The 27187-nt window shown below is 29.3% G+C and overlaps 1 protein-coding gene across 8 annotated transcripts in view; it reads right to left on the reverse strand.

Moving 5' to 3' along the window:
• LOC143252767 (uncharacterized) overlaps nt 1-27187 on the reverse strand; it is a 183940-nt gene that overhangs the window by 47725 nt on the left and 109028 nt on the right. For 6 of the 8 annotated variants that reach the window (XM_076505426.1, XM_076505427.1, XM_076505425.1 and 3 more), the window contains 7 exons: nt 25870-25887; nt 25088-25312; nt 24512-24669; nt 23874-24085; nt 14203-14407; nt 6176-6274; nt 413-509 (listed from right to left, as the gene is read on the reverse strand). In XM_076505426.1, coding sequence (XP_076361541.1) covers nt 413-509; nt 6176-6274; nt 14203-14407; nt 23874-24085; nt 24512-24669; nt 25088-25312; nt 25870-25887 — 1014 coding nt within the window. The remainder of the gene's footprint in view (nt 1-412; nt 510-6175; nt 6275-14202; nt 14408-23873; nt 24086-24511; nt 24670-25087; nt 25313-25869; nt 25888-27187) is intronic. The other 2 variants (XM_076505429.1, XM_076505432.1) reach the window with 1 other exon arrangement.

Consider the following 27187-nt stretch of genomic DNA (forward strand, 5'->3'; position numbering starts at 1 on the left):
CTATACATAATTTTCATAGAAGCAATATATCACACAACTGTTTTAACGTTAAAAAAATGCAACTTCAATTCTCTTCGTTGACAAAATTGTGCTTTGCCAATAAACTTTCAAAACAGCTGACACTGGCATTTAGTGTACATAATACTATGGAAAATATCATTTACAGTTGTTTGCACATTTGAAACTTAGGCATGAATACGCTTCACATAAATATCACAAAGTCCTAAAAGCAATTATGTTTTCAAGTATCTCAGAAAAAGTGCAACAGGACAATTTCTAATGAATTTTAAAGAGTAACTATACACAAATAATTTAGATATGAATAATAATATAATTATGATAGCCCAAATTTACCCACCCACATATAAATTCCAATGGTTGTAAGGAACGTAAAGAAAATATACAAACATACCTTGCTGATACAGTGGTTGTAAATGAAACACAATCATTAACACAAGTCAGAGGTGTTGATCCAGTTACATCCTCCCACTGAGCTTTGGTAAAACCTCCTTAAACACATAAAGCATTATCTGTTTATTAAATATTTACTAAACATCTATAAGTTGCTACACTGTTTAATGTATGTGACATCATAAAATTATAAATAATTTATTACAAAGTGTTTTTTTGAGTTGCAAGTACACAGACACTTAAATGTATGTATGTATATAAACAAAATAAACTAACAGAATCCAGTAAGGGCAATACATGCGATTTATTAGCTTGAATTACCAGAACAAAAACCTGACACAATGAACACTCTCCAGGTGACCCTGAATTTTCATCAACATCAGATGTAATGAATGAAACAAAAATCACCTGTTATGGTGTGCACATCTTTTACAAGATGAAAAATAATTATTACAATCACTCTTGTTAAACATTAGTATCAGACCTATTACATTTTTAGTGAACAATAATGTCATATGACAAGTATAACTGTAAAAGCATATCTTGTGTTACCACAAATTATAATCTCAATTTTACAAAATATCATTTGTACAAACATGCACAGATACGACTAAGTAACAACATTTATGTATAACACATTACTGTAACAACCTTTGATTAAACCTTAAACTGTTATGTCACTCATATTACAGAGGAGCTAAATGAACAGCTGAATAAAACTTTTTAATATGTGTGATTTAATCTTCATATGAAAATGAACCATGGGAAAATTAAAAATTGTTTGTATGAGGATCATTTGGAAATAAAACCCTGTTTAAATGGATCAAATTTGTTATTACTCTTGTGTACTCGATATGTTTGTAGTGACATGATACATCACCCTCAGAAGGCAATATAACCATGGTTGAAGTATCATTATATGTGTGGCTCTGTCTTAATATTGACTCTAATAATTTATTGTAATACTTTTTCTCTGCATCTATCTCATTCAGTTGTTCGAAGTTTGGAGTTAGAAAATACTTTGATATAATAATTATTATTGATTAATACACTTAATATGATTTTCACATATTTAAAATTTCTGTTTAACTAAAAGACAGACATATTTTAAACTGGCAGTTTTCTTGATTGTTTGAAATAAAAATATTAGTTAAAGATTTCTGTAATTAGCTGCTAATCAGACAACTAACTAACCAGATTCTTCATACCTATTATTTGAAAGTTAACATTTCAAATGTTAGTTTTAATGTATGTAATTTTCTTAAGCAGATTTTATCTCATGTTGATAAAATAATTTCAAAGTGTTTTGAAATCTATTTTGGGAGCTAAACATTAACCTATTATAGAACTAAACGTTTTTAATGTTCTTGTTTGTTCTTTTCCATGTATACATTACAGATAAAAGTTGGAAGTTTATGCATGCATTATACATGGTATTGATGTATAGTATTAGTAGGCTGGAGAAAAAGGGTGAAGCTATGGATTGATGTGGAGTAAAACACCAGACTGGTTTGGTTTGTTTCTTAGCTTTGCTGGTTGGGAGAAACATTAAAGCAAACAGTGTCAAACTACGTTTTTTCCAATTCAAATACTTTGAATCTAGTGTTTCATAAAGGCAGTTTAGCTTTCAACAAGCTGAAATCCATTTATATGTATATCTAGAATGAAGGGGTAATCTCATAAGATGAGTTAACTCCAAGGTTTGTTCTGATTTGTAAACAAAAGGTTGAGTATGTTATATTAAAATGATTTTGAATAGGCAAATGAACACATCACAAGATAACCACAGCCAATATAAAGTTTAGGTTAAACAGAATGTATCTTACCTGCATCATTAAATTGTTAAGCATTTATCACTTTTGGGAAGAGCATGTTACTGTCTTTTCTGACCCAAAATTATCATACCATCACACGATAACATAGAATTTCAAGACAGAGATATCCCTTGTACATAGAGGTTTTGGAAAACAAAGAGAATACAGATCAACTTAGGACACAAGAATCATCCATACAGAAACCTGAATTAATAAGCTGTAACACAATTAGGGTAAACAAAGCATGACATCTTCTAACGAGTGGGAATCCATTAACACAGAAGTCAAAAGTAAAAGTTGTGTGAATAATATGCTCTAGGTAATGATAAGCAACATTAAAGGAAGAAGGATCTCTACATGAAAAAGTGATGCAGTCGTTTCATACCTGAAGCAGCCAGAGAATGAAATGGGTTTTCAAGTTATTATATATGAAAACATATTGGTTAAGTCACCAGATGCAGCACCTCTGTGGAATCAGACTGTTGGCACAGATATTGAGAAACCACTGTTATTATGCACTAAATGCCTTATATAAAGCATACAAGGAAAGAGAAGTGTACTTTGAACAGAATCTTTTGCAACAGAAACTTTGTTGCAGGGCCATTGTGTAGATGAACTGCTGATAGCCACAAATGGATTTGTGCAACATGAACTGTAACAGTTATGTTATATAGCTTTGTCTATAAATCAAGAAATGCAGATAAGGTTAGATTTCAAACTCAAATTAAAAACTGATTGCTAAGAGTCTGCTCTTAAAGCAGTCATTAGACCTTATTCTAGAACAAGTGTTTGATTACTCTAGCATTGTAAATACAAAATAATTATGTAAAAAAAACACTTTGAATTTTGTTTTTATTTTTTCTTGGTTATCACACATTCAACAAACATTGATAAATGCTTCTGAATTTATTTAAAATCATGAGAAAAATATAAACAGAAGAAGTTAACTTCTACTAAAATTCACTAAATGATCAACAATCCATACAAAATGCAATTCCTTGGAGACTGGTTTTATCTTTATTATTATGTAAATAAAATTTGACTTAAATTGGAGTTTTATTGTCAGTCATTGAGTACTTGAACCAGTGTTAACCAACTCTGAACTTCAACAGGAATAATAGTAAAGTTTTAATTTTGCTGTACTGAACATGCATTTTCAATAGATACTTACCTCCTCTCACAGATATAAGTTATTCTCATTTGTTTATGCCCTTTATATACAAAAAAAATGTTTTGCATGCCACAAGTCTTGAGTTCCCATGTAGCCCATAATCAGTGTGGTTAAACTGCATCTCACATGTAAATCATCATGTTACAACATTCTTCCAATAGGTGTACCACACATTCCTGATACATGTGACTCCCTTTATTCAATTCTACCAAGCCAAGACTTCAAGTATAGGCAAAAAATAGAAGCACCGATTTTCAGTGGGAAAGAAGAGTGAGAAAAGGCAAATACCTATCAAAGTATAGGGAAATTATAACTTCTGACACAATACATTACTTCTTCTCACAGATATAGTTAGAATCTCACATTGAATAGATGTAGGGATCAGTGTGAGGAAGAGAAAAAAGCGCCTTTGAAAGCATCCAAAGAACACCTAAAATGGGGAGATACTCTCAGTAGAGGATCATACATTGGAGACCACACCAATTCTGTACCAGCTATATTCTACTTTACATCTAATATGAAGAGTGGTGTAACAAACATATTTTGAAAATGGGAGTGGCACATTCAGAAGGAAGAGAATAATGGTTGGACAGGGATCTCAATCCCTTTAATGACAGTAATGTTGGTAAGAGTAAAAGGATGTACCCTAAGGTAGAGAATGGCTAAAACATGATGGACCATACATGGCAAGTGAAGTTCATCCAAAACCCAGCCACTAGAAGCCAACATCCATGTTGAGTAGGATAAGGATCATATAATAGGTAAGTCAACTATAATCCAAAACCCAGCCACCAGCAACTAACATTCATGTGAGGAGAGGAAAAAGGATCATACTATTGGCAAATCAAGTACAATCCAAAAGTCAGCCAATGGGAGTTGATGTTCATGTAGGGATTTAAAAGAGGATCATATTGGCAGTTAGTTAACTGCAATCCAAAACCAGCCATCTGATGAGGGTAGGAAAGAGGACCATATCATACTCACATCAAGTTCAGCAAGCTGGAAGGATATCTCATATCCACTAATGTGTGATTTTGATACATGACTGCAAAGTGATAAGATCTTTTACCAATCTGGGAACCAAAAATATGGATGATTTGAAGAAAAAAAGATGTCTCTGTACTGTGAAATATCACACTCAAAACCAGTCAGATAGAAATCTCCAGTGCAGTAATATCCCAGTTATATAAACATTTTCTAGAAATAGTGGAAGAAGAAGAGCTGTAGTAACCTGCATGTTCATTCATCATGACCCACAACAAAGTAGCAGTAAACATGTGTTCAGTGGAGTGAAAGAACAGAGATACCTGTAATACATGCATAAGGACTTATGTTGATTGGCACAGCTATGAATACAAAATTCAGCCACTGAGAACCAACATTCACATGGAGGTAGGATGAGGGATCCAAATCAAAATGGTGAACTGCAATTTTGACAATTCAATACAAAGCTGCAGCATCTCCTCAAATAAACCCATTCAGATAAAAAGCATCTAACTAAATAGCATCTACACAATCATTAACACCACCACCCTACTCTCAACTGAATGGATTTTGTATTGTTTGCATTTGTATATTGGTCACATTCAGGAGGATACCTCCATGATCCACCATGTTTGTGGCTTAGAACTGGAAAGTGGTAAGAACTTCCATACTTTATAAGAAAAAAATGGGTGGATAAAACGTGGTGGAAAGTGTGACAAGTAGTCATGTAAATCCTTTCTGTAAAGCAGACCACTCCTCATTTCTTCAATCTAAGGAACGGTTGGGATTGGAAGCTACCTTCTTCTGCTTTATCCATGAAGCCCATGGGTTAGTATGGTCCTAAACTAGCATATTAATGAAGCACATATATCGAAAGAAAAACAAATGAGCAATTTTGTGGAACACCCCATCTCATCAGTGGTCATATAAATAATAAGTGTTAAGTTTTTTTTAAAATCATATTTACATATATTATATGAAACATATATCAAACATTTAACAGCAGCCAGTAGAAAATAACACAAAAATCACTTTTATTAAAACAGTGAACAAATTTTTGAAAATTTTATAATAATAGTGTGTATTTTATTCATATTATGGCCTAATTGACTATATTCTCAAAAAAATTAAATCATGTATGTTCTCACATGTGCATTTATGGATTCCATTATGTACATTACAGTATACATTTACCATATAAATATTCCTTTACAAGTACTATTATGATGCTGTTAGTTGTAATTTAAAAATATAAAAGGAAAGGCTCCAGAAACTGATAATTAAACAACTGTTTGATTTGATATCATTACATTTGTAAAAAAAATATATACACACTGAGTATATAAGTTGTATACTGCATGTGACTTGAAATAAAAATAAATCATTATTTCCAAATCACAGGTACTTGCATTCTTGGCTCCTGGTTCTGTGATTGTTAATTTTGTTATTGAAAATAAACAATATTTAACGGATATATTGCATATATGAATACATTATAAAATTAGTAAAGTTATATATAATTTACTCATCAAACAAAAACTTTCTTATTTTTATAGTATTTTTCCAGTTACAATAACTAGTGTACAATCCACATCTTAAGTGTACCTTATCAGCTGGCTTAAAATACTACTTAAAACTTATATTTAGTTGCAGCACTCACACCAAAAATTCCCTGTTCTGTCAAGCAAAAACAATATTAAATGAGTCTTTTAAATATAAGTGAAAATTTCATCATTCTAAGGCTAAGTAAATCACAATTTTGAAATGAAGGCTGTGAATGAGTAATATGTTATACCTAAATCAAATGTATACTCATACATAGATGATAGCCAATTATGGACTTTTTCAATCGACCAACTCCACCGGTCTTGCTCGGTCCACACGTTCAGGTCACCTATAAAATGAGAAACCCATTCCTACTGGCCACAAAAGATGAATAAACCAAGCTACAAGTGTCTTTTCACCTATTTTTAATTTATTTAATAATTTCAAATGAAAAAAAAATTGATAATGAAATAATGTATACACCTGTTGATTTTATAGAAAAGAATAATATCTTAACTTTAAACACAGGTTACAAAAGAAATTCTCTGGTTTGAATTTGATTACGAAGATGTCAAGAGCACCTGTGAATATCAAATCTTCTATATAACTGTAACCAGATTTTTCCATTTAGACTTGAACTTACTTTACTTGTTGAGAAATCATTTTGGACATTTTTATAAGTTAATAATCATTTATTTGTAGCTCAATTTAGTTCTATAACCTTTCTTATGGAAAAGTTTATGTTATAATACAGTTATATCTTCAGTTTTACTATGTATGCAATATCTTCTATAACAAGATCTTGACAAACATGGTTTTGATGATAAAAATATACTAATAAAGTACTGGAAGCATTTAAATTATCATGCATGAACTCATAAAGACAGTTATGAAAAATTTGTTCTCAATTATTCATTGTTCACATGTGTAGCTTTCATTCCTTTTGGAAGTCATTATTATTATTCTGTAAAGTGAAATTGTATCATTAGAAATGTTATTATGTAAGAAATACAATATCTTATACACTTATCAAGCACTTTAATATATAAAACATACTTAAGTATCTGTTAAGCTATCAAATAAATAATTACTCATTTTAATACTTTCAATTAAAAAATAAGATTTTTTGAAACATTTAAAAAATTGTTGTTTTGTAGATGTGTAATTAACATATTATGTTTTAAACAAGTCTCAAGCCAAAGTATTACAAATAATTTAAGCCCCAATTTTAGATGTAGAAATATGAAATAGGTATAAGAACAATTTTAAATTGTTAAAGTACAACTGTAAACTCTACATTACTTAAGCATGTTAATTTTATGTTTATGTCAGATAATATGATTCTCATTTCTCTTTAACATATATGGATAATTAAAACTTTTAATGGGCATATAAGAATATATGAAATGGTTTACAATAAAAACCAGTATACATTTACTTGCAATGTATACTTATTCAAAGGGATATTACAGTGGTCCCTCTGTACAAAAGCAAACACAGGGTACAGGTAAAAAAAAACAACAACATGATTTCAAACATGCATATACAGAAAGAAAGAAATTATCAAACTATTCAATCACACAAAATATTTATAAAATATAATTTATGTAGATTATAAAAAAACTGATAAGCATAAAACAGCACAAATGCATTTTCTTGCAAAAAAAATCAATAGAACACATACATGGAAATGCTACAAAGGAAAAGTTATGCATAAATTTTCAAGCAAAAATTTATTTGAATACCATACCTGTCAAGTATTACTTGTTGGCCATAGTGGCTATGTTTTTTAAATTAGTTTACACAGCTTACTACTAAATTACTCTTTGCTACAGATTCAAAGTCATGCCTAATTTTAGGTTTGTTTTTGTTTCTTTTGATAAATAAAGTATCACAACATTCTTATTATAACTGTCAGTCCTTTTAAGTTCCTTCTAGTGACACACCACTGTATCATTGTGCAGGAGTAATTGTATTAATTTCACAACTTTCTTCTTCCAAAAGTGTGACTTCCTAAAAGATGACAGAAATCACACAGTCCTGTGGGTAATTTAGTGAAATTATGAGTTTTCATTGTAATAATTATAGGTGGCCATCAAAATGAATTAATACGTATAGACTACATCAGCATAACACATTTTTCAAGGCAAACATCCAGGCAATGTTTAACAGCAAAACTGTAATGCTGAATAATTATATTTATGAGAGTAAATATCCCTTTTCTGTTGATGAAATTCAAAGTTATGTATAATACCTGCACACCCAAGGAAAATATAATAAAGTTGAGCAAAAAAAAAAAAAAGATTAAGACTACAATGAAACTATTGATAAAAATTCTGAGTTACTCAGACTTTGTCAAACAAATGATAAACTATGTTTTTCAATTTTTTAATTTGCATTATTTCATGTAATATTTTGTCTATGTTATTTTATTTCTTGTTTTACATGCAAAACTACTTGAAGTCTATCTGCCACACCTAATTTTGAAGTGAAAGGCTAGGGGGAAAACAGTTAGTGAATGCCACTTACTGTCAACTCTGAAGCTACTTCTCAACACTGAATAGTGGGATTGACAATAAGAAGATAATGCTCAAATGATTGAAAGAGGGAGCATGTTTAATGCTGGTTTTTCATTCTGCAGCCCTCAGACTGTGTGTTTCCTGAACACCTTGCTATACTAAACCATTCAGTTTATATACGTAAGTTTACGAGTTACTTTTCTTTTCTTATTTTATACTATTTCATACAATGATTTCATGTAACTTCCAAAGTTACTTACTTAACATCACAGCAATGAAAAAATTTTGACAACCAAACTAGGTGTATTAGAGTCAAATATAAGCATGAAATGAAGCAGTTAAAAAACCTTTTTTTAGGTTTTTCTTTTAATTTTGGCCACATTTTTGCTGCAATTTAAAGAAAAACATTTTGCCTAGATACTCACTAAGTACTTTCCTGTAAAGAGAGCCATACTATGTAAAAATAGATAATTGGTCTTTTCTACTAATACCTTAAACATTCAACCTTCTTTATTTATTGATGGACATGACCAACAGTAACATCATATATCCTGAGAAGAATGACATAACTATTTCATGCAAAACTATGTTTTCTTGCTTTCAGAGAACTCCTCTAGTGGATATCAGAATTTTGCTGATGCTGTCTATGACTTCTTTCTTGCTGTGACCAAAGACTGAAAAAGGACACTTGCCAAAATCCAGTTCATCTAGAATGGTCAATAAGGTTCTCCCCTCGAAAATTATCCTTAGTGTACAGAATACAAGATGACTAATTATCATTGTGATAGCATACAGTGGTGAATCCAAGATTAAACAGTGCTATTTCAATGGGACTCTTAACCCTCTGGCTGTGGCCAATGCCACTAAATAGCAGCTGACACATGAGACACAAAATGGCAAAGTTGGTGATCCATGAAACAGTTCTGAGCCTCTCCATGGTAGAAGGAGGGAGGAAGTATATGGCCAAGGTGAACATGGTCACTCAAATGTCTAGGATTACATACAGTTCATGGACAACCTACCATTCTTCCATCCAATGGTAAGGGATCTGAGGCTCATTCACAAGCAAAGGGTCCTGAACATATCCATCAATCACACTCCCAATGTTTAGAATGCTTTAGCCTGGCATTAGCCTAGAGTCTATGGGTGAAAGGTTTATACTGAAATCATAAAAAGAAGTGCTAGGAGCTATACAGATTACAAACTTGATAGTCAGTAGTGTAAAGAGAAAGGATCTGGACTCAGTAAGAGATAGTGTAATATTTGACCAAGTTGGGATTGTACAGCCCTTTATTCCACCAAATAGATGTTGTTAGTTTAGTTATGTGAAAATAATGGAGCACAACTCAGGCCTGATCATTAACTAGAAAGATTAGATACATGCGAAAAAAGTATGATGACCAGCCAAGATCTTTCAGGGCTGGGTGGTACTTGTTATGTGCCCATAAAGATATAGAGACAAAGTTCCTGATTGATATAGAATTCTTCACTACATAATGGGACCTAGTCTTTTTGTTGAATGTCCCAAACCTGCACACCTTGTAGAACTTAAAAAAGACATTTCTTCTATAGTGACATTAAGGCATTTGGTAGGACATTCCCCTTGTGGTTAGGTACTATGATAAATATCTTAGGAGTTCAGGAATGTTCAAATAAAACACCCAAGACTAATGTAAGCATTCCTTGTTGTACAAAAGGATGAAGTGTTGCTTGTGCATTTTCAGGAATATAACATGAATGCATATTGTCTATGGCACTTGTACAAGCAGCTACAAGTACAACTGTTTACAATCACAAAACTACAGTCTCATGCAACCTGTTTTGCAGCTATTGGTTTTCAGAACTTTACATAATGGAAAGACTGGACGCCACTAAAGTGTTGCTTGCACTTTAAATCATGTACAATGGCAGTATTACTGGTAGCAATCAAATTTAAATGTAACATGGTTATTGAATACTTTGTACAATGGATACTGCCCCAAAATAAAGTTGGCCTAAACAAGATAAGCTCCACCACATAATTTTTGTTTCTTTTTAACAGTGCTTGATATCCCTAGTCTGTTCCCAAAGAGTGAATGAGAAAACTGACATGTATTGATCATTATTCATTCATTCACTGAGTGAGCCAGTTTTTATCCATTAATCAATACTTTGGCACAGTCTGTTTCTGATCTATTGATGGGACATTAAATGGTCCAATTTGGTAAATCTAAAGAAATTCACATGCACCTGGGAGCTAATTTTAGTATCTGTTAATGTCTTAATTGTGTAAGGAATTTGCTGTGTGGAGTAAAGGTACACGATTGCCATTATCACTCACAGTCTGATGGTTCGGTAGAATGAGTAATACAAAGTAAGAATTGAAAGCTTGCAAAGTTTGTTAATCCTAGTCAAATTGGCTTGGTCAAATTTTCTATATGTAGTAATAATACATAATATGTAATAGCATACCATGCTACAGAAAGTAGATAGATTGAATGATTGCCAAACATGCTTATGTGTTTTTGGGAAGCACAACAGTACTTCACAAACAGAAATTGCTAAGTTTCTTTTGCCCTACTTATCAACTGAACTGAGGTATCACATCTAATAGCAAAGGTTTACATTAAGAATGATATGAATAAAATGATCTTTTCTACTGGCAGGGCAGGACAAGAATACAACATTCCTTTTTTTTACAATAGAAATAACCACTAGTTATGTGAGTTGTGTTTGCATCATGAGAACAGCAACATTCTTTTATATGTACAATACATTTACTTAGATTGTAACAGATTATTCCACATACTCAAGTACAGGTGCCATAAAATATACTTGTATAATTTTGTACAGATCACAGAATTCTGAATCATTTTGTTATACATTTTTTTTGTCAAACCTTTTGCCATTTTATGGCTCATAACCAATTATTTTTAAAGGGAAATTAGTGAGCCTTACATAATTTAGCAGTGAATGTGATATGGCTTGGAAATAATCAGTTTATTTGTCAAAAAAATGTCACAGCTTTGTAATCTCACCCCCAAACAAACAAACTGTTTCAAATTTAGCAGCAGTTAGCTAATTAAGAAAAGTTTTTGATAATATACTTTATGGATTAGAAAGTATTTATGTGCATGCATATATTGAAAAGGAATATTAAGCTGGCTTCACACAAATCTAAACAACCATCTTAAAACATTTAACTTACAAATAATTCAAGTAACAGCCGATTTAGGTAATTTAGCTTGTAATAGCAATTCATGTTATAATTTTGGTTTTCTAACTGAAGCTAATTTGTTTACTATCTTAATATGACATCTAGCTCAATTTGTTTGCACTAGCACAAAAACAATAAAAGTAGAATTTTACAGAAACTTAGTAAATGATATATAAAAATCACATCACTATTCCTTAAGCATTACCAATCAAGAAGTTACACAAACAATATGATCTGACAGACATAAAAAAGTAGGAGACATTTTAATATATTCTTCATATACCGATCATCTATTTCTTTTATTTATAAAGGGATATGAATAATGTTCGGTATAGCATTTATTAGCCTTACACTTTGGTACTATATTCAGTATATTTAAAAAAATATCTAGATGCATATTTTTAGAATATGTAAGTTTGTAATAAAATAAAAGTAACTATTCACAATACACTATTTTGAATATTCTGACTGTGCAAGTTATTCCATAATTCTTACTTAATGAATTAACATTATATATTAAAGAAAAAATCAAATCATTGAGGGTATAAAGGATAACTAAACACATACAACAAAATCTTCATTTCCATTAAGTTCACATATAAATTCATAACCAACAAAACTTAAATTAAATCAGTAAATACAATTGGAACTCTGAATATATTTGAGGGTCACCTGGATTCGGAATGAGTGAAGAGACTTGATTTAACTTTCCTAATGCAAATCAGAGTTTAATTTTTAAAAGTGAAGGTTGTATTGAATTACCTAACTGATTTTCAAATTTTGCAATAAATATGATCTAGGTTTTGTTCTAATTGCAAAAAATATCAAGAACTGTTCAATAACCATTAAAATATCATCCATTTGCCTTTATGTAGTTTCCTAAAGAATGCAAAAGTGCATTAATACACCCAAATAAGCTTAACCCTTTGAATTCCAGCATGATAATAATTTTTAACAATGTAAATTTTTAGGTCTCTTCATCCATTCAGTTACTATAAGTGTTTAATTCCTTTTAAAACAAACAAAGAATATATGGTATATGAATACCAAAGGCATAAATGTAGTTAATAAAAAGGTGATTATGGAAGCATTACTTTTTTATACAACAAAAGTGTTATTTCTTAAAAAATATCATAGTGCAGTGAAAGTATTCCACAATGAAATTCATTTATTTTTATAGGTTTTATGGCTTAAAGCAAAAAAAAAGAAGAATCATGTACAAGGAAAAAGTAAGGGAGTAAAAACAAGGAAACAATAGTAGGACATAAGAAAAAGACATTTAAATGGCATAATTGTAGTAACAAAAAGGAATAAAAAGATAATAATATTTCATAATACCAAAAATAATTATTTTGTTTACAAGACATCATACAGAAAATTTTTAAATTTTAATTTTGTACTGATTCAAGACTAACAACTTCGATAATTTAAAACAAAACAACTTTAAAATGTTTGGATATATGGTATAATTAGGCACTTCTTTAGCTTCCAGTGGAATTAATGGGGAAAAAATGAAAATTATAAAAAGAAAAATTAATGTATTATATTTAAATTGAATGGAAACTGTCTTAAAAACTAAACCACAAATGACCATATTCTTAAAAGGTAGGATGAAAATATGTAAAATTAACATGAAACACTAATACAGTATGTGAAATATATGACTGTAAGTTTGATATATATTTGTATACTAATACATGAGTCAAGAAGTCTAAAAACATTCAAAACTGAAATACTTATTGTAACTTAGAAATAAGAAGAATACATACCAAAATCAGACAAGTTCAAATATGATTAAGTTAATATGTACATGCTTTCTCAGAAAGGACTTTAGTTTATTAAGATGTTAAAAAACAACCATACTTTTATCTTATTTTGATTTCATTGTTCAACATGCTTAACATGATACTACATTAATAGTAGCATTTTGAAACTACACTCACGATTGAATCCTTCTGTATCTAAGGAGATCACAAATAATCTTAAGATTCTAGATGGTAATTAAATAAAATCATGTAAGGCTATAGTAAGAGAGAGAAATTGATTTAATATATTAAAAATATATGAGAAATACTAAAATTTTAAAGACACATTTGAGTGATAAACATCAGAATGAATAAACATGTTGACTTCTTAAAATTCACAAATATCAATTGCTTTTCAAAAACACACTGAAGGTAAAGTGCATAACAGTGACATAATAAAAAAAAAGAATGTATGCATGCAGTTTTGCTATCAAGTGCAATGAGCAAGCAGTGCTTTGTAGTTAGTGTTCCACTATCATTTATGTTAAAAACATTAAAATTTGCATTTTTTTGAAACTTTGATGGACAAAATAGCCTTTTAAAACAAATTGCATTAGAATGAGGTCTTAAATTTGAATAAATATGCTGACATATATAAATGAATGGATTGAGATTATCAAATTTTTATCATACTAATATCTAACATATTTTTTTGTTGTCCACTGCACTTTATAATTAGAAATTAAAGAAATGTTCAACAAAAGCAAAAGAGAGAAAGCCCATAAAGACAAAAATAGCAAACCTGATTTTCTACTACCTGATATACTGCATAACAGTCTCAGAGTTGGGGCATTTCCACTATACTGATTGATCATGCCCTTAGTTGCTGTCTGTGGTACTGGGATAGTCAGAGTGATTGGCTTGTGAAATTTTCTTCTTCTTGGTTCTATAGTGACAATAGGGCTCACTCCCACACGGTTGCCCAGCATTTTTGATACAAGCTCTGGAACAACCGGATGTGCCTGTGGGATGACACAATTGTGGTGCCATTGTGAAGAAAAGTAGAGAAATCATACACATTATGAAGATGTGAAACAGAAAAATAATAATAGTTAAAAGTTTTATGCAGTTGGTTGAGAAACAATTAGAACAAAAACAAAAAACTAAAAATAAACATTTTGCACATAAATGTAAGGAAGAAAACACTGAAATTTACACTGACTTAAAAAGAAAAAATACAAATTATAAAAATTGGTCAGAAGATAGAGTAACATTATAAGCAAAACAAATCTTGCTTCATAACTGGTTTTGTGTAAAATGTTGTTAATGACAATGAGAGATAAAATAATATTATGTTAAAATAATACTTCTGTAGTACAAATACTTAAGTTGTGTGTTTGAGAAATGTTTTATTGATTAGGCTAGAATGATTCATAGGTCATTTAAGTACTTTTATATGTTATTAACAAAGTCACAAAATTAATTTCATGTTCTGTACAACTTCATCTCTAAAGATACAATTACATTAAAATTAATATTTCACATACCTCATGTTGGTTTGTGTAAGTTTAGCTAATTAACATTTTATCAAAACATTATAAGGTATATGCTCTTAAAAATATTTGCAGGGAAATTTTACTGAATATCCACAGTAAATTCTTTTAATTACAGCATTTATAATTAATCGTAAGTAACATATCTGCACTTAGAATTGTCAAATATATTTTCTGTACAGTAAAGTTGATGAGAAGTTAGTACCATAAAACAAATCTCTAATGTTATAACATATGAGCTAACACAAAATTAGTCTGTATGAGAATATAAAACTGTAACACAGTGTAATAAAGCATAATGTTTAGTAACCATATTTATATTATAAACTTAAATATGGCATATATTTTAGTAAAATAAAACTTCCTATCTTGACTCTATTCTGGGCTTCTAAGAATATGATACATTTAATAAATAATGTAAATGAATCTATGTACTTAAGCTCCATATTAAAGTAACCTGCAAGTATATAAGCATTGACTTGTTTTGTTTTAGAAATAGTACACATTTAGAATGGTGCCAAGAAATGTCAATACAGTATTATTTTGTATGAAGTTTGTTTAAAAAAAATTACAACTTTCCATTTAAGTGTCTTGGTTTCATCAGGTTTGCGTAAGTCAAAAGACATTCAACATCGTAATCTTCTAATAATTTCTAATGGCATAGAAAATTAGGTTTTTCTTTGTAGAATTAATTTCTCTGTTGCTTTGAAAACATAAGTTAGAGAAATGTATTTCAAGATGGCTGGTATGGGCATTAAAATTAAAGTTTTAATACACATACCAGCCATCTTGAGATACATTTTTACTTCAAGTGGGTTTCTCGTTATCATGCATAAGTGATAGGGTTTGTTTATTCGTTTTTTATTTAAGCACAGAGATACCTAGTGGGCTATCTATGATATGGTCACTATGAATATGAAAAACAGATATTTAGCATTATAAGCTTTCAGATGAAACAACAAGTGACCAGGAAACCAAGTTATGGGAAGCAAAAACAATGCTTATAATAATAATCACAAAAAAATTATAAAATTTTGCATTTTTGTTAATAATAACTGAAATAAAATCAAAATTTATTTTACCTGATTCATTTTGGTGCATATGTATGCATGAAGTTTTTAACATTTATTAAGAAAATATGAATAATGTTTTTATGCAGTACTAGTTTTGAGCAGCTGTTTTTTTCCTTTTTCAGATTGTTTGTAAATGAAAGTTAATTTTCATTAAATAGTCATTCAAATATAAATTGTGAAATTAATTTAACATTATGTTTTAAGTTTTTGTGAATAACATATATGTTGAAATCAGTTTTCTTAATGTAATGTTTTATTTTAACTGTTTTTTAGTTGGTTTTATTACTGTATATGTTAAACATTATTTTTTATTGTAAAGTGTGCTTTAAGACTATGTTTTAATCAACTGTGAGCCCAGTATGTGTTAAACATAGCATACGTTTTTCAGTTAACTATAACTGCAGCTATGTTGAATATTAATTTTTCTTCTAAAATGTATTTAAGGTTATGCTTTAGAGAAATTTGATTATTGTATATGTTAAAATTATAGTTTTTATTTCAGAATGTGTTTTAGTATACAGTTTTTATGTAATGGAGAAATGTTTAATAGGTTGATTCCCAAACAAAGCTTTTCAGTACTTTCTCTCTATTCTTTTAACTTATAAAAAGGGATGTTAACTCCTTACAGTATCTTGAATCAGAGGTTCTAACCACTATGGCCAAGTGTACACTATTGGTCATGCCATAAAAAAATCTTTAAAGTAGTATTAGATTAATAGAGCATCAGGCATTTAGAATGACCCTTGGATATAATGACACAATGCTACCTGGCTAGCATGTTAAATGCACATAATAGTGTTCATTGCATAAATAGTATGTATACATACTAATGGATTCGAAATATAATGCATGAGGAGAACAAATTGTTTGATGATGCAAGAAGTGAAATATCATTGAATAGTCATTTCCAATAATGCAAGAAAGTTATCCTTTCTTTTTTGCATACGTTTTCAGAAAATTGTAAAAAATAAATAATTATATTTAAAGACAACCCATTTAAGAAAATAAAAATGTTGACATGAATATTATTGCCTTTAATAATTTGACTACTAACTTTGATAATCTCACAGATGTGTATTTTTTACACTTATATGAATCAAATGTTGCAGTTTTCTTTCCGCTATGTAATACATTCAAGTGAGTGTTATATTTTTAAAAAAATGATATATATTGCTTAAAAAATAAAAATATTCATAGCAGTTAAAACTAAGTGAATATAGATAATAAGCATTAGCAGTTCAAGTGACATTTGGCATCATTAATTAAAAAAAAGAATGTAAAATCAAGTCTACCATTGCATAAAACCAACAAAATGTTATCTGATACAGCCTTGAAGTGTTATTCAAACTCTAAAAATTACTAGAAGTTATAATAATTAATAAAAACAATTGTAATATCCTTTTACATTAAATCCACAACCCATTTCTATTTATAGATATACTTAACTATGAATATGAAGCATATGCTGAGTAATATATGTTCTCCTATCCATATTACTTGCAGGCATCTAAAATTTGTTTTAAGTTTGGACTGTACAGTGAAAATTAAAATTTAAAGAATTTTACTGAGGGTTACATTACAGCACTATCAGATGTTTATCAAACCACATCACACTTATAAAGTTTCTAGCCACACTCTGAAGCAATTTTTTTAATATCAAATACATAATTCTTTTAACAAAATATAAATTAGTAAATGGCTGACATCCTACAGCCTACTGAAAATAAAATATGAAAGGTATAATGAAATTAAAACCTAAACCTCTAAGTCTGGATAATTTGGTTAAACATGCCAAGAGTGCAGCTAAAAGCTTTTGTGTGACAAAATATTTGAATTTTCATTACAGTTATATTGTAGTGAAAAAAATGAAAATGAGGATAAAAACATTTTAAAGGTTTAGTTTTTCACATTTTTAATTAGTATTTACAATATAACTGTGCTATGCAATTATAAGTTCAACAACCCATTAAAAGTACTTTTATTTTTTTGGAACTGTAATGGTTGGCCAAGGAGAGATGATGAATAACAAGCAAGGTAAAAATGAAGAGGCTGAGACAAAACTAGTTTAAGGTTATTTCTTTTATTAGTAATTACAAGCATCCAGACTTAGAAGTTTCAGGTACTACTTTATGATTACATCATACATCATGAGTTCAAAAATCCTGTATAATGTAGAAAGTAATCCCAATTAAAAATAATAATTGTAGTTCCATCAAAGATAGCAGTATATTTATCTGATTGATAAGTCTATACATTTTGAGTGACCAACCTTCAGATTTACTGTTCTTTATTTTCAAACCTTGAAGTTTTCGCTGATGAGTACATTTCTAAACCCATTGTTGTTTTCATCTGATAACACAGGCTCTCACATAAGTACGTATAAGTTGCATATAACTAAAGAACCCAACAGAGACTTTTTACAAGATAGTTCATTAAGAACATAAAATATTTGTATAATAAGCTGTAATAGAGAAAAACAGCATTGAATGTGGGGAAAACAGTATCAGATTAAAAGTAAAACATTTAACGGTGTGTTAATATATGTAAAAATGACTTAACAGACTCATATAAATCTTGACCATGTGCCTCTCAATTCACAGAGAGATAAATACAGTAAGATTCTGGAGAGAATTTCCTTCTGCAATTCTTTAATATAGAATAAGTAAAATCATAAATCTATGTGCCATTCAGGTGAATGCAACAATGTGACCATTTCAATACTCATCAGTTTTTCTACTTGGGAGACAAAAATCAGTTAGAATTACCCAAATATCCAACTAAAACCAAAGGGTTTGTTTAAATAATATACATCTTATTAAACCAGATGATATCTATTACTAAGGTTACAGTAATATTGCTAAAAAACTCCATGTGCTTTTGATAATCAAGAAAATTATCTCACCCACATCAATTCACTAATGTACTTTTGAATTCAAATTAAAAATATAGTGAATAATGCACAAAAAATACCAATATGTTTAAAAAACAAACCACAGGATGTTAGAATTTAGGCAAAAATACTAAGGGATATACCAGCATACCAACAAACTGTATATTTCTTCTGATTAAAATCTTAATAAGATTTTTATCTGTGCTCTTTGATATATTAACAATGGAGATGTCAAAATATTTTGAAATGCATTAAAACCAATGCTGTGTTTGAATCTACAAATGATATGCTATATTTGAAAATGGTTAGTTAATGTATCTATTATAATAAATACATAATCTGTTTTTAATACCAGACTTCTTACCTTGAATATTATGTTGTGAAGTATTGTAAAATTCAAGCTAAGATGTCTAATAGTAAAAATGTTGATACATACACTGATAAATTTAAATATTCTCACTTACTATTAAGTTCTCAGAATCCATATCTCTTACACCACAAATTCTATAACAAAATGAATATTATCACACTAAACATATGAATGCAAATTATATGGTTAGATATATAAATATGGCACTAATTAGTATTAATATAGTGTTTACTTCATATAGCTCTCAGCCAAGTTATATGAATTTACATCAGTAACATAAAACATATCCACAGTGAAATACATAAATAACCACAAACATTCCAAAACAGGCACAACTTCAGACATGACTCCATAAATAATATTTATATATTTCAAGAAACATACAAGAATATCCAGTGCAATAAAAGTTTCTTTCCTTTCCACTATATCTTAGTATAACATTTACAAGCATGACAAATTAAATGTTAAAAGACATACCATTAGTGAACTTTTTTCAATGATTTGCTTAATTTATGCTATTAATACACAAACAGATAAATCCTCAAGTTAAATATGGCACTGATGTGGTAGCACAATGTACAATATCACTGTGGTCCCTATATAACCAGGCACAATGGTTCTTTTGGGACACAGCATTAATCATACGGTCAATTAAGTAGAAAGAAGTAACATGATACAATTTTTTTTTCCCCTGAAAAACTGAACAAAATGTCAATGCAAATATTTGATGACCAATAATAAATAAATGTACAGTTTAGGGTTTGATGCACATATAACTACTGTACTATATACCACATTTGCTCAAAATATGAACACTTGCTATATTGCATAATTCAACTGGAGGGACATCAAATACCATGAAATAAAACTTGGTTAGACTTAATAGTTTTCTTTCACCTTTCAATGTTGAAATATACAATGATAACACCAGTTTCTACAAATAAAAAAATCTTCTGAGAGAACAATATACACAATAATTTTTTCCCTAACATTTTATTACAAACTAAAATGCATTGCAGAGTATAACCAAAACATAACATGTGCAGAAACAAACTAACAAATTGTGCAAAAAGAATCAAAATAATACAAGTAAAACAATAAGAAGACAACAGAATCGATCCTAATCAAATAGTTTTCGATAGAACAATGTGAACGATCAGAGCATTATAACCACACACAAAAGAAAAATTAAAACAGTGTTCTATAAGATTATTATTGTTTCTAAACATGTATTAAATGCTATGCACTTTCGTTTTTGAACTTCAGTCACCCTGCACATAATGAACGTCACCTTTGAGATTTCCTAGTGGAAACAACATTGAATCTAATAGATGTTTTGGGAGATTAGAAACAATCCAATCTTTAAAATGAGCCTAGTTAAAAAATGTTCATGGACAAAAGCTGTAAATGAAATTAACACTGACACAGAATTAGTAAGCTCTATCATCTCTTTCACTGTGTTTGACTAATTTACTGAACAATATTATATAAGACACTGATACTGTATAATGTGTCCTTTATTTCACAAGCTATTTTTATCAGAGATGAGACACTAGGTACAGTTAAAAACATTTAAAGTATATGAAAAAATAAAAAAATGTTGCTTTTAAAACACTTAAGGGTAGTTTTTGTTTATTTAAGCAATTATTTAATACATTAAATAATTATACTAATGTGAAGATATTCTGTCAACAGAAGACTACATATATGAGAATGTGCTCATTTTGCTCATCATCTCTAAAATCACTCCAATTTCAGTGTCCTATTGTGTAATATTGGCTAACAAGTAGGTTATATATTATCTATTTAACTTGGTTTACACATGTTCTCTGTTACATTAGATATCTAACTGGCTTGATAGCCTTATGAATGCTACTCTTAGCCTTATACACTGTACACTTCATGATCTACATGTCAGTAAAGCCTAAATATCATCAGTATAGGTATCTATATATAATGATATTCACAACAAGACAATTAGTGTATTCTAAAGTACATTGTAGCTTCCAGAAAGTAAAGTGTGAAATTCTAAGACAAAGATTCAGTCCTCAGTACTATAAAATAATAAAAGTTATAATTTATTAGTAACATAAAATTTAGGCCTTGGCCTTCAGTCTTCTTTATGTCCTTACACTAAATTCGCTACAATGAAGAATTCTCAAGGCTGAAATTTATGTTACTAGTAAATCATATTTTTATTATTTTTTATGAGTGCTTATCATTGAATCTCTACCTCAAACTATAAAAAAGTGTCTACTTGTAGGATAACTCATATAAAATTAAAAAGAGAATAATTAATGTTCCATTAACATCCACTACAGACCAAGAAGATTAGTAAGTAATGTAACACACTTTTTTGATTACTTTCTCTTTTATATATGAAGAGTGTTCAGAAACAAACAATACTTTCTTACACATATGCTTGATATAGGTAAATATTGAATATTAACACTTATCAAATTATAACAGCATTTACATAACAGGGCATACAAAACATTTAAGTTAGGAGAACTGTAGGTGATACTAAATTTGGAAACTGTTCTAATCAAGTTTGTGACAAAAGAGGGCAAAATGGGTGTGTTCATAAACAAACAGTTAAACAATTTACACAGTAATGATTTATTATCACATACATAACTGTACAAGTAGTTTAATAAGGTACACTTGTCCAAACAAGCTTCAGAGATTAGATAAAGTTAGGTTAGCCACAAAGTCTTTAAGATAAAGAACTACATCTGCAATACCATAACCTACAATTGTACAATACTAAAATATCTGCACAACATAAAACATCTACAATAAGTTGATTTGGCAAGTTATGTCAAGGCTTCTGAGATTAGTTAAAGTTAGGTCAGCCACAAACAGCAGTAATTGATGACAAATTTGTGAGAATAGACAAGATAAAAAATGTATACAAAACATCTAGTGATACCAACTGGGAAGGGTAGAAGACAACTGTCCCACTTAAGCCTTAATTTTGTTTTACAGAAATGTAAAACATTTGGTTAAGGGGCTGTATTTATGAGAACTTATAACATTAATATGTTAATTAATTAAAATTGTCCATATCTTAATTGGTCTTCATAACTGTCTTGCAAGAACTTTAATAGTTATTACAGTTGCTGTATGAACTCTGAAACGTGCTACATAACAGTTTAAGGTAGCTAAAACACCATAAATCATATAATATTTATTTTCTTATATGAGTACTTATCATTGAATTTCTACCTCAAACTATAAAATAGTATCTACTTGTAGGATAACTCACATAAAATTAAATAGAGAATAGTTAATATTCCATTAATATCCACTACAGACCAAAATACACAGTGTAATTATATAAGAAAAAGCACTACATCTGCAATACCAGAACCTACACTTGCACAAAAGTAAGATATCTGCACAACATAAAACATCTACAATAAGTTATTCTGGCACGTCATGTCAAAGTGGATGATTTCTTTAACTGGATTGTCACAAATAATCAATATTGGCTGCATCAATGTAAGCTACAAACCAGAATTAGATATAATCTGCAAGTAGTAAAATCGTGTTCTTAATGAACACCCTTGAAACACATGTATTTCATTGAGGTGAGCTTTTTGTTTACTGAACATTAAACACAAAACTGTCTTATATATAGCTGGAATCTTACAATTTCCTGCTGTCAAAAATCATCCTTCAAGAATACTCAATAAAAGTAAAGGTCAAATATCTTTCAAGGTCTCTACTTATCACAGTTAGAAAAGTTTCAGTTTTTTAAAATATATGGCTGTTACATTTTGGCTGTTATTTTGTTTTGAAATGTCTTTGTATTAGAACACCCAATGAAGGTGTACATATTTCTATTTAAGGTTGTAATATATAAAACTGCAAAGTAGAAAGCAATGCTTTTTAATCGAATATATATAAGTACTGCTGTTTATTTCATTTTAAACAAATAGAACATTTAAATAACGCTTATCTACACACAATAAAAATACATAAAACACTTGTAGGGACCTATGTATAGGCTGATTTTCTTAATTTATTTATGCAATAGAAACTGTGTTTGAATTATCTGAAGCACACTTTTTGAATAAAAATATGGTTGTTTAAGTTACCAAATGCAAACACACACAGACCAAATCCAAAGTTGGTGATTCACAGTATAGAATATAAAATACAAAATTATTTTCAATTACAAGTAGCTACACTACTTCTCACCACAATAAGTATGGATGACTAGAACACTAGACTAGATACATTTGCTTATTACATGTTTGAACAGATCAAAAACATAATTTCTACTCATATATTGATAACATAAAAATTATTTTTAAAGTGCAGTTTCTTTAAATAATTTGCTCACATACTTGAAAACAAGTCTAGTTTTGGCCAGGTTCTACGGATAAATTCAGCAAAAAAGCCAGATTTTGGTGTAGAGTGCTTTGAAGAAGGATCTTTATCCTTTTTGAAAGTTGGGAATCGGCTAGAAGTAGATCTTGAATTCTGATTTGGTTTTTTAACACAATTATTATGTGGGTGCTTCGGTTCTTTATCATTGGACAATAAGGATGGTTTGGCATGACTTTCAGAAGCATTACTACTAGAAGGCATTACCTGAAGTCCTACTTTAATCTTCTTTGTTAGTGCTCCCTCTGGAAAGATAGCCTGAACCTGGGGAACTACTGTAGAACTGACTATTCCTCCCTCAGGTCCAATATTACACACTTCTTGTCTTACACGACTAACAATAGCAAAATACTGTGGAAAGTCTGTAGTCACAATTCGAGTAATGTGGTCAGCATTAAGATCTTCTAAGGCATTTATTTCTAAAATGAAAAGAGCATTTTTTTAAGCACAAGATCTTTCTCTTTTTTAATACAATTATGATATCAAAAATAATAAACAAAAATGGAAAGTCACAACTGTAACTTTACAATATAAACACTTGAAAATTTTCTAATGGTGGTATTTTTTATTTATTTAAAGTATGGACAAGTCCTTATTATCACCTTGGTTCACACTTTCTAAGGAAACTTTATACTAAAAGATATAGAAATGGAAGAATTCTCACATAATTTTAATTTATGAATAATTTAATTCACATTCTTATTTTCATGATAGACCATATATCTGTATATTTCATAAGCACTTTGAGAGCAAAACATCCTTATTATAAGATTTAGTAACTTAAGCAATATTTACTTACAATCAAAATTATTTTAAAATAACAAAAATAAAAAACTGAAATCCACCTTCTTTAAAACTTTCATTCAAGATATCTTGAACTGCTTCTTCTGTTGCCTGAGTTGTATGCTCTTGCCAGACTTCTCCATTATCACTACGTAAAATTATTATTTCTCGTTCTTTTCCTCGAAGAGACGTAAAGTGTGGAATTTCAATAATAATAGGCCTATAATATTCAAGAATGTTTTTATAAAGATTTTTTTTCTATCTATAAATACATAAAACAACTTGATGCCAAATATATCATGTCTTGGTATTATCTTTTTAAAGAATGTTATTTAAAAATTTCTAAAATTTTAAAATTAAAAAAATGTTGAGTGCCAATAAAAATGTTATTTCAAAATATAAAAGAATATTGTGTGATATATTTCAAGGCATTATATGAAAGATAGAATGATAAGTAATGACACTTCACAAGTGTATATTAAACATATAAAGCATTTCGAACACAAGTAATGGAATAGAAAACACTGATACTTATTCTACTAATTACAACAATTTTAAGAATGTATATTATACACATACATAAAAAAGTATGAAACTTCCAAAATTCTATACATGTAAATCTTAAGCAAATAACGTACCCTAAAAACTTGGCACCAACTGGTCCAACCTCTAAAATTCGTGCAGCACAAGCTTCTCCTTCCATCAGTGGAGGAGGATGGATTAGTTTCTCTTTTCTTAAGTAACGACACGTGATTCTCATGGGCATAGAGGCTTTCCGAGGTGGAATTATTACTCTTACACCTGATTGTCGGCATCCTCGCATGGCCCCTCCACGAGCATCCACCATAAAGCTGACAAGAAACCTAAACAAACATTCCAATACTTGAGTAATGACAGTAAAACAAGAAACTTGACTAAGAACTACAATATATAGTTAGTTTAATTGGTACAAAAAAGTTGCAATTCATGTATTAATTATAAGAACTAAACATAATATGCTTAAAGTTGCACTAAAGTATTTACAATTAAATAAATGGAATGGTTTTCTTAATTTTCAATGTAATAAAACTAACACCACATATTTCATTTAAATTACTTGTTTCTAAAACAATCCTTAAATTTTAGAAGTCTTTTTTTTTTTTTAACAGGTATCAATCAACTGAAATAATTTTCACAGGAGTTGTATTGCTCTTATAACTAACAAATAGTAATGTTTTGTAAACCAGTACAAAATAAAGTGTAGGATAAAGTTTATTTAATTATCAAATTTTGTTTAACAAATAAAGATTCTGCAGAGCAAAAGAAAACTTATCATGTTTTACATGTATTCTGTTTAATATCTACTGACCAAGCTAAAACTTTATCTTTAGAATAAATACATGTATCTAGTAAACCAAAAGACATACAATAATCAACTTACATCTTCCATTTCAGCTTGCTAACAGTTCCAAACAAATAAGGGAAAGCACAGGGATAAAAAAAATATAGGTTAGCTTAAAGAATGAATATTTATATTTACAGGTAATATTGCAGTGTAAGACATTTAGCTATTATTCAAAATGCTAACAGAAGCTGCTTAATACAAAACCATTTACTCAAGAAAATACAAATATACAACAACAAATAATGGTAACTGGAGAAAAACTTAAAATAAGAATAAAAATTTACTTCTAACTCAAAAATGTTAGATGAGGAGTTTCTATTTGAAACAAATATTCAGCCCAAAGACAAAAATACAAACACTGATGAATAAAAAATAACAACAAAAAAATTCATAGTTCATTAATAAAACAATTATTCATATTTTTATTATGGTGTAATAAACCAGTACAAATAAATCATTAGAGTTATAATTAAAAATAATATAATTATTCAGTCTGTACCTCTAAGAACACCAAATTCCTTCATTTTATATGCATTCTTGTTGAATAAAAACACAGTAGTTCAGTATACCACAAACATAAAACTATTTCAGTACTATTTATAATGTAACGTACAAGCCAGGATATATATATATAAAGTTAAATATTTAATCTTTAAACAAATAAGCTATACAGAGTATCTTTAAAGAGAGTTTCATTTATATTATTGATAACAATGCTTTACCCTCATTATTATAATTTTCTTTTACTATCTAGCTTACAAAGATTATTTCACATTGTTAACTTAATATACAGACTTTGGACTCAGTTATATTTCCTGAGCTGGACAAATCTTATGAGATATTATTAGAATTAATGTAGAAAATATTACAGAAGAAGCTGAACCACTGATTCAACCTATTGTAATCATTTAGATTCTAGATTTATGTTTTAATTTATGGCATTAAGTACTTTCTATTTGTCTGTTACACAAGACAGGCTTCATTAATTTAACAGAACCTTTTAGTTCTGGTCAATTCAATTACATAACATTTTATCAGAAATCTTTAAATATGCATCAAAGGCACAAAAATGAAATAAAGTTTAAAAAAACACATTGAATGTACCAGACTTGTTTTTTTTTCAAATTAGCAATAATTGGCAGAATTAAAATGAATTTCAACTTAGTATCCAGGGTCATAGTACAAAGCATTATCCTGAAACTGTTAGTATGAGATTCTCAGTACAGAATACTTGTAATTAAGTAGAGAATTAAATTAAAAAGGCCATTACAATCACAAAACCAACTCCGTCAGTAGGCATCCCAGAATAATCTAAAAGAACCAGGTGTTAATGTGGTAGGTATAAGATCTGAAA

The sequence above is a fragment of the Tachypleus tridentatus genome, chromosome 6 (assembly GCF_004210375.1).
Source record: "Tachypleus tridentatus isolate NWPU-2018 chromosome 6, ASM421037v1, whole genome shotgun sequence".
NCBI lineage: Eukaryota > Metazoa > Arthropoda > Merostomata > Xiphosura > Limulidae > Tachypleus > Tachypleus tridentatus.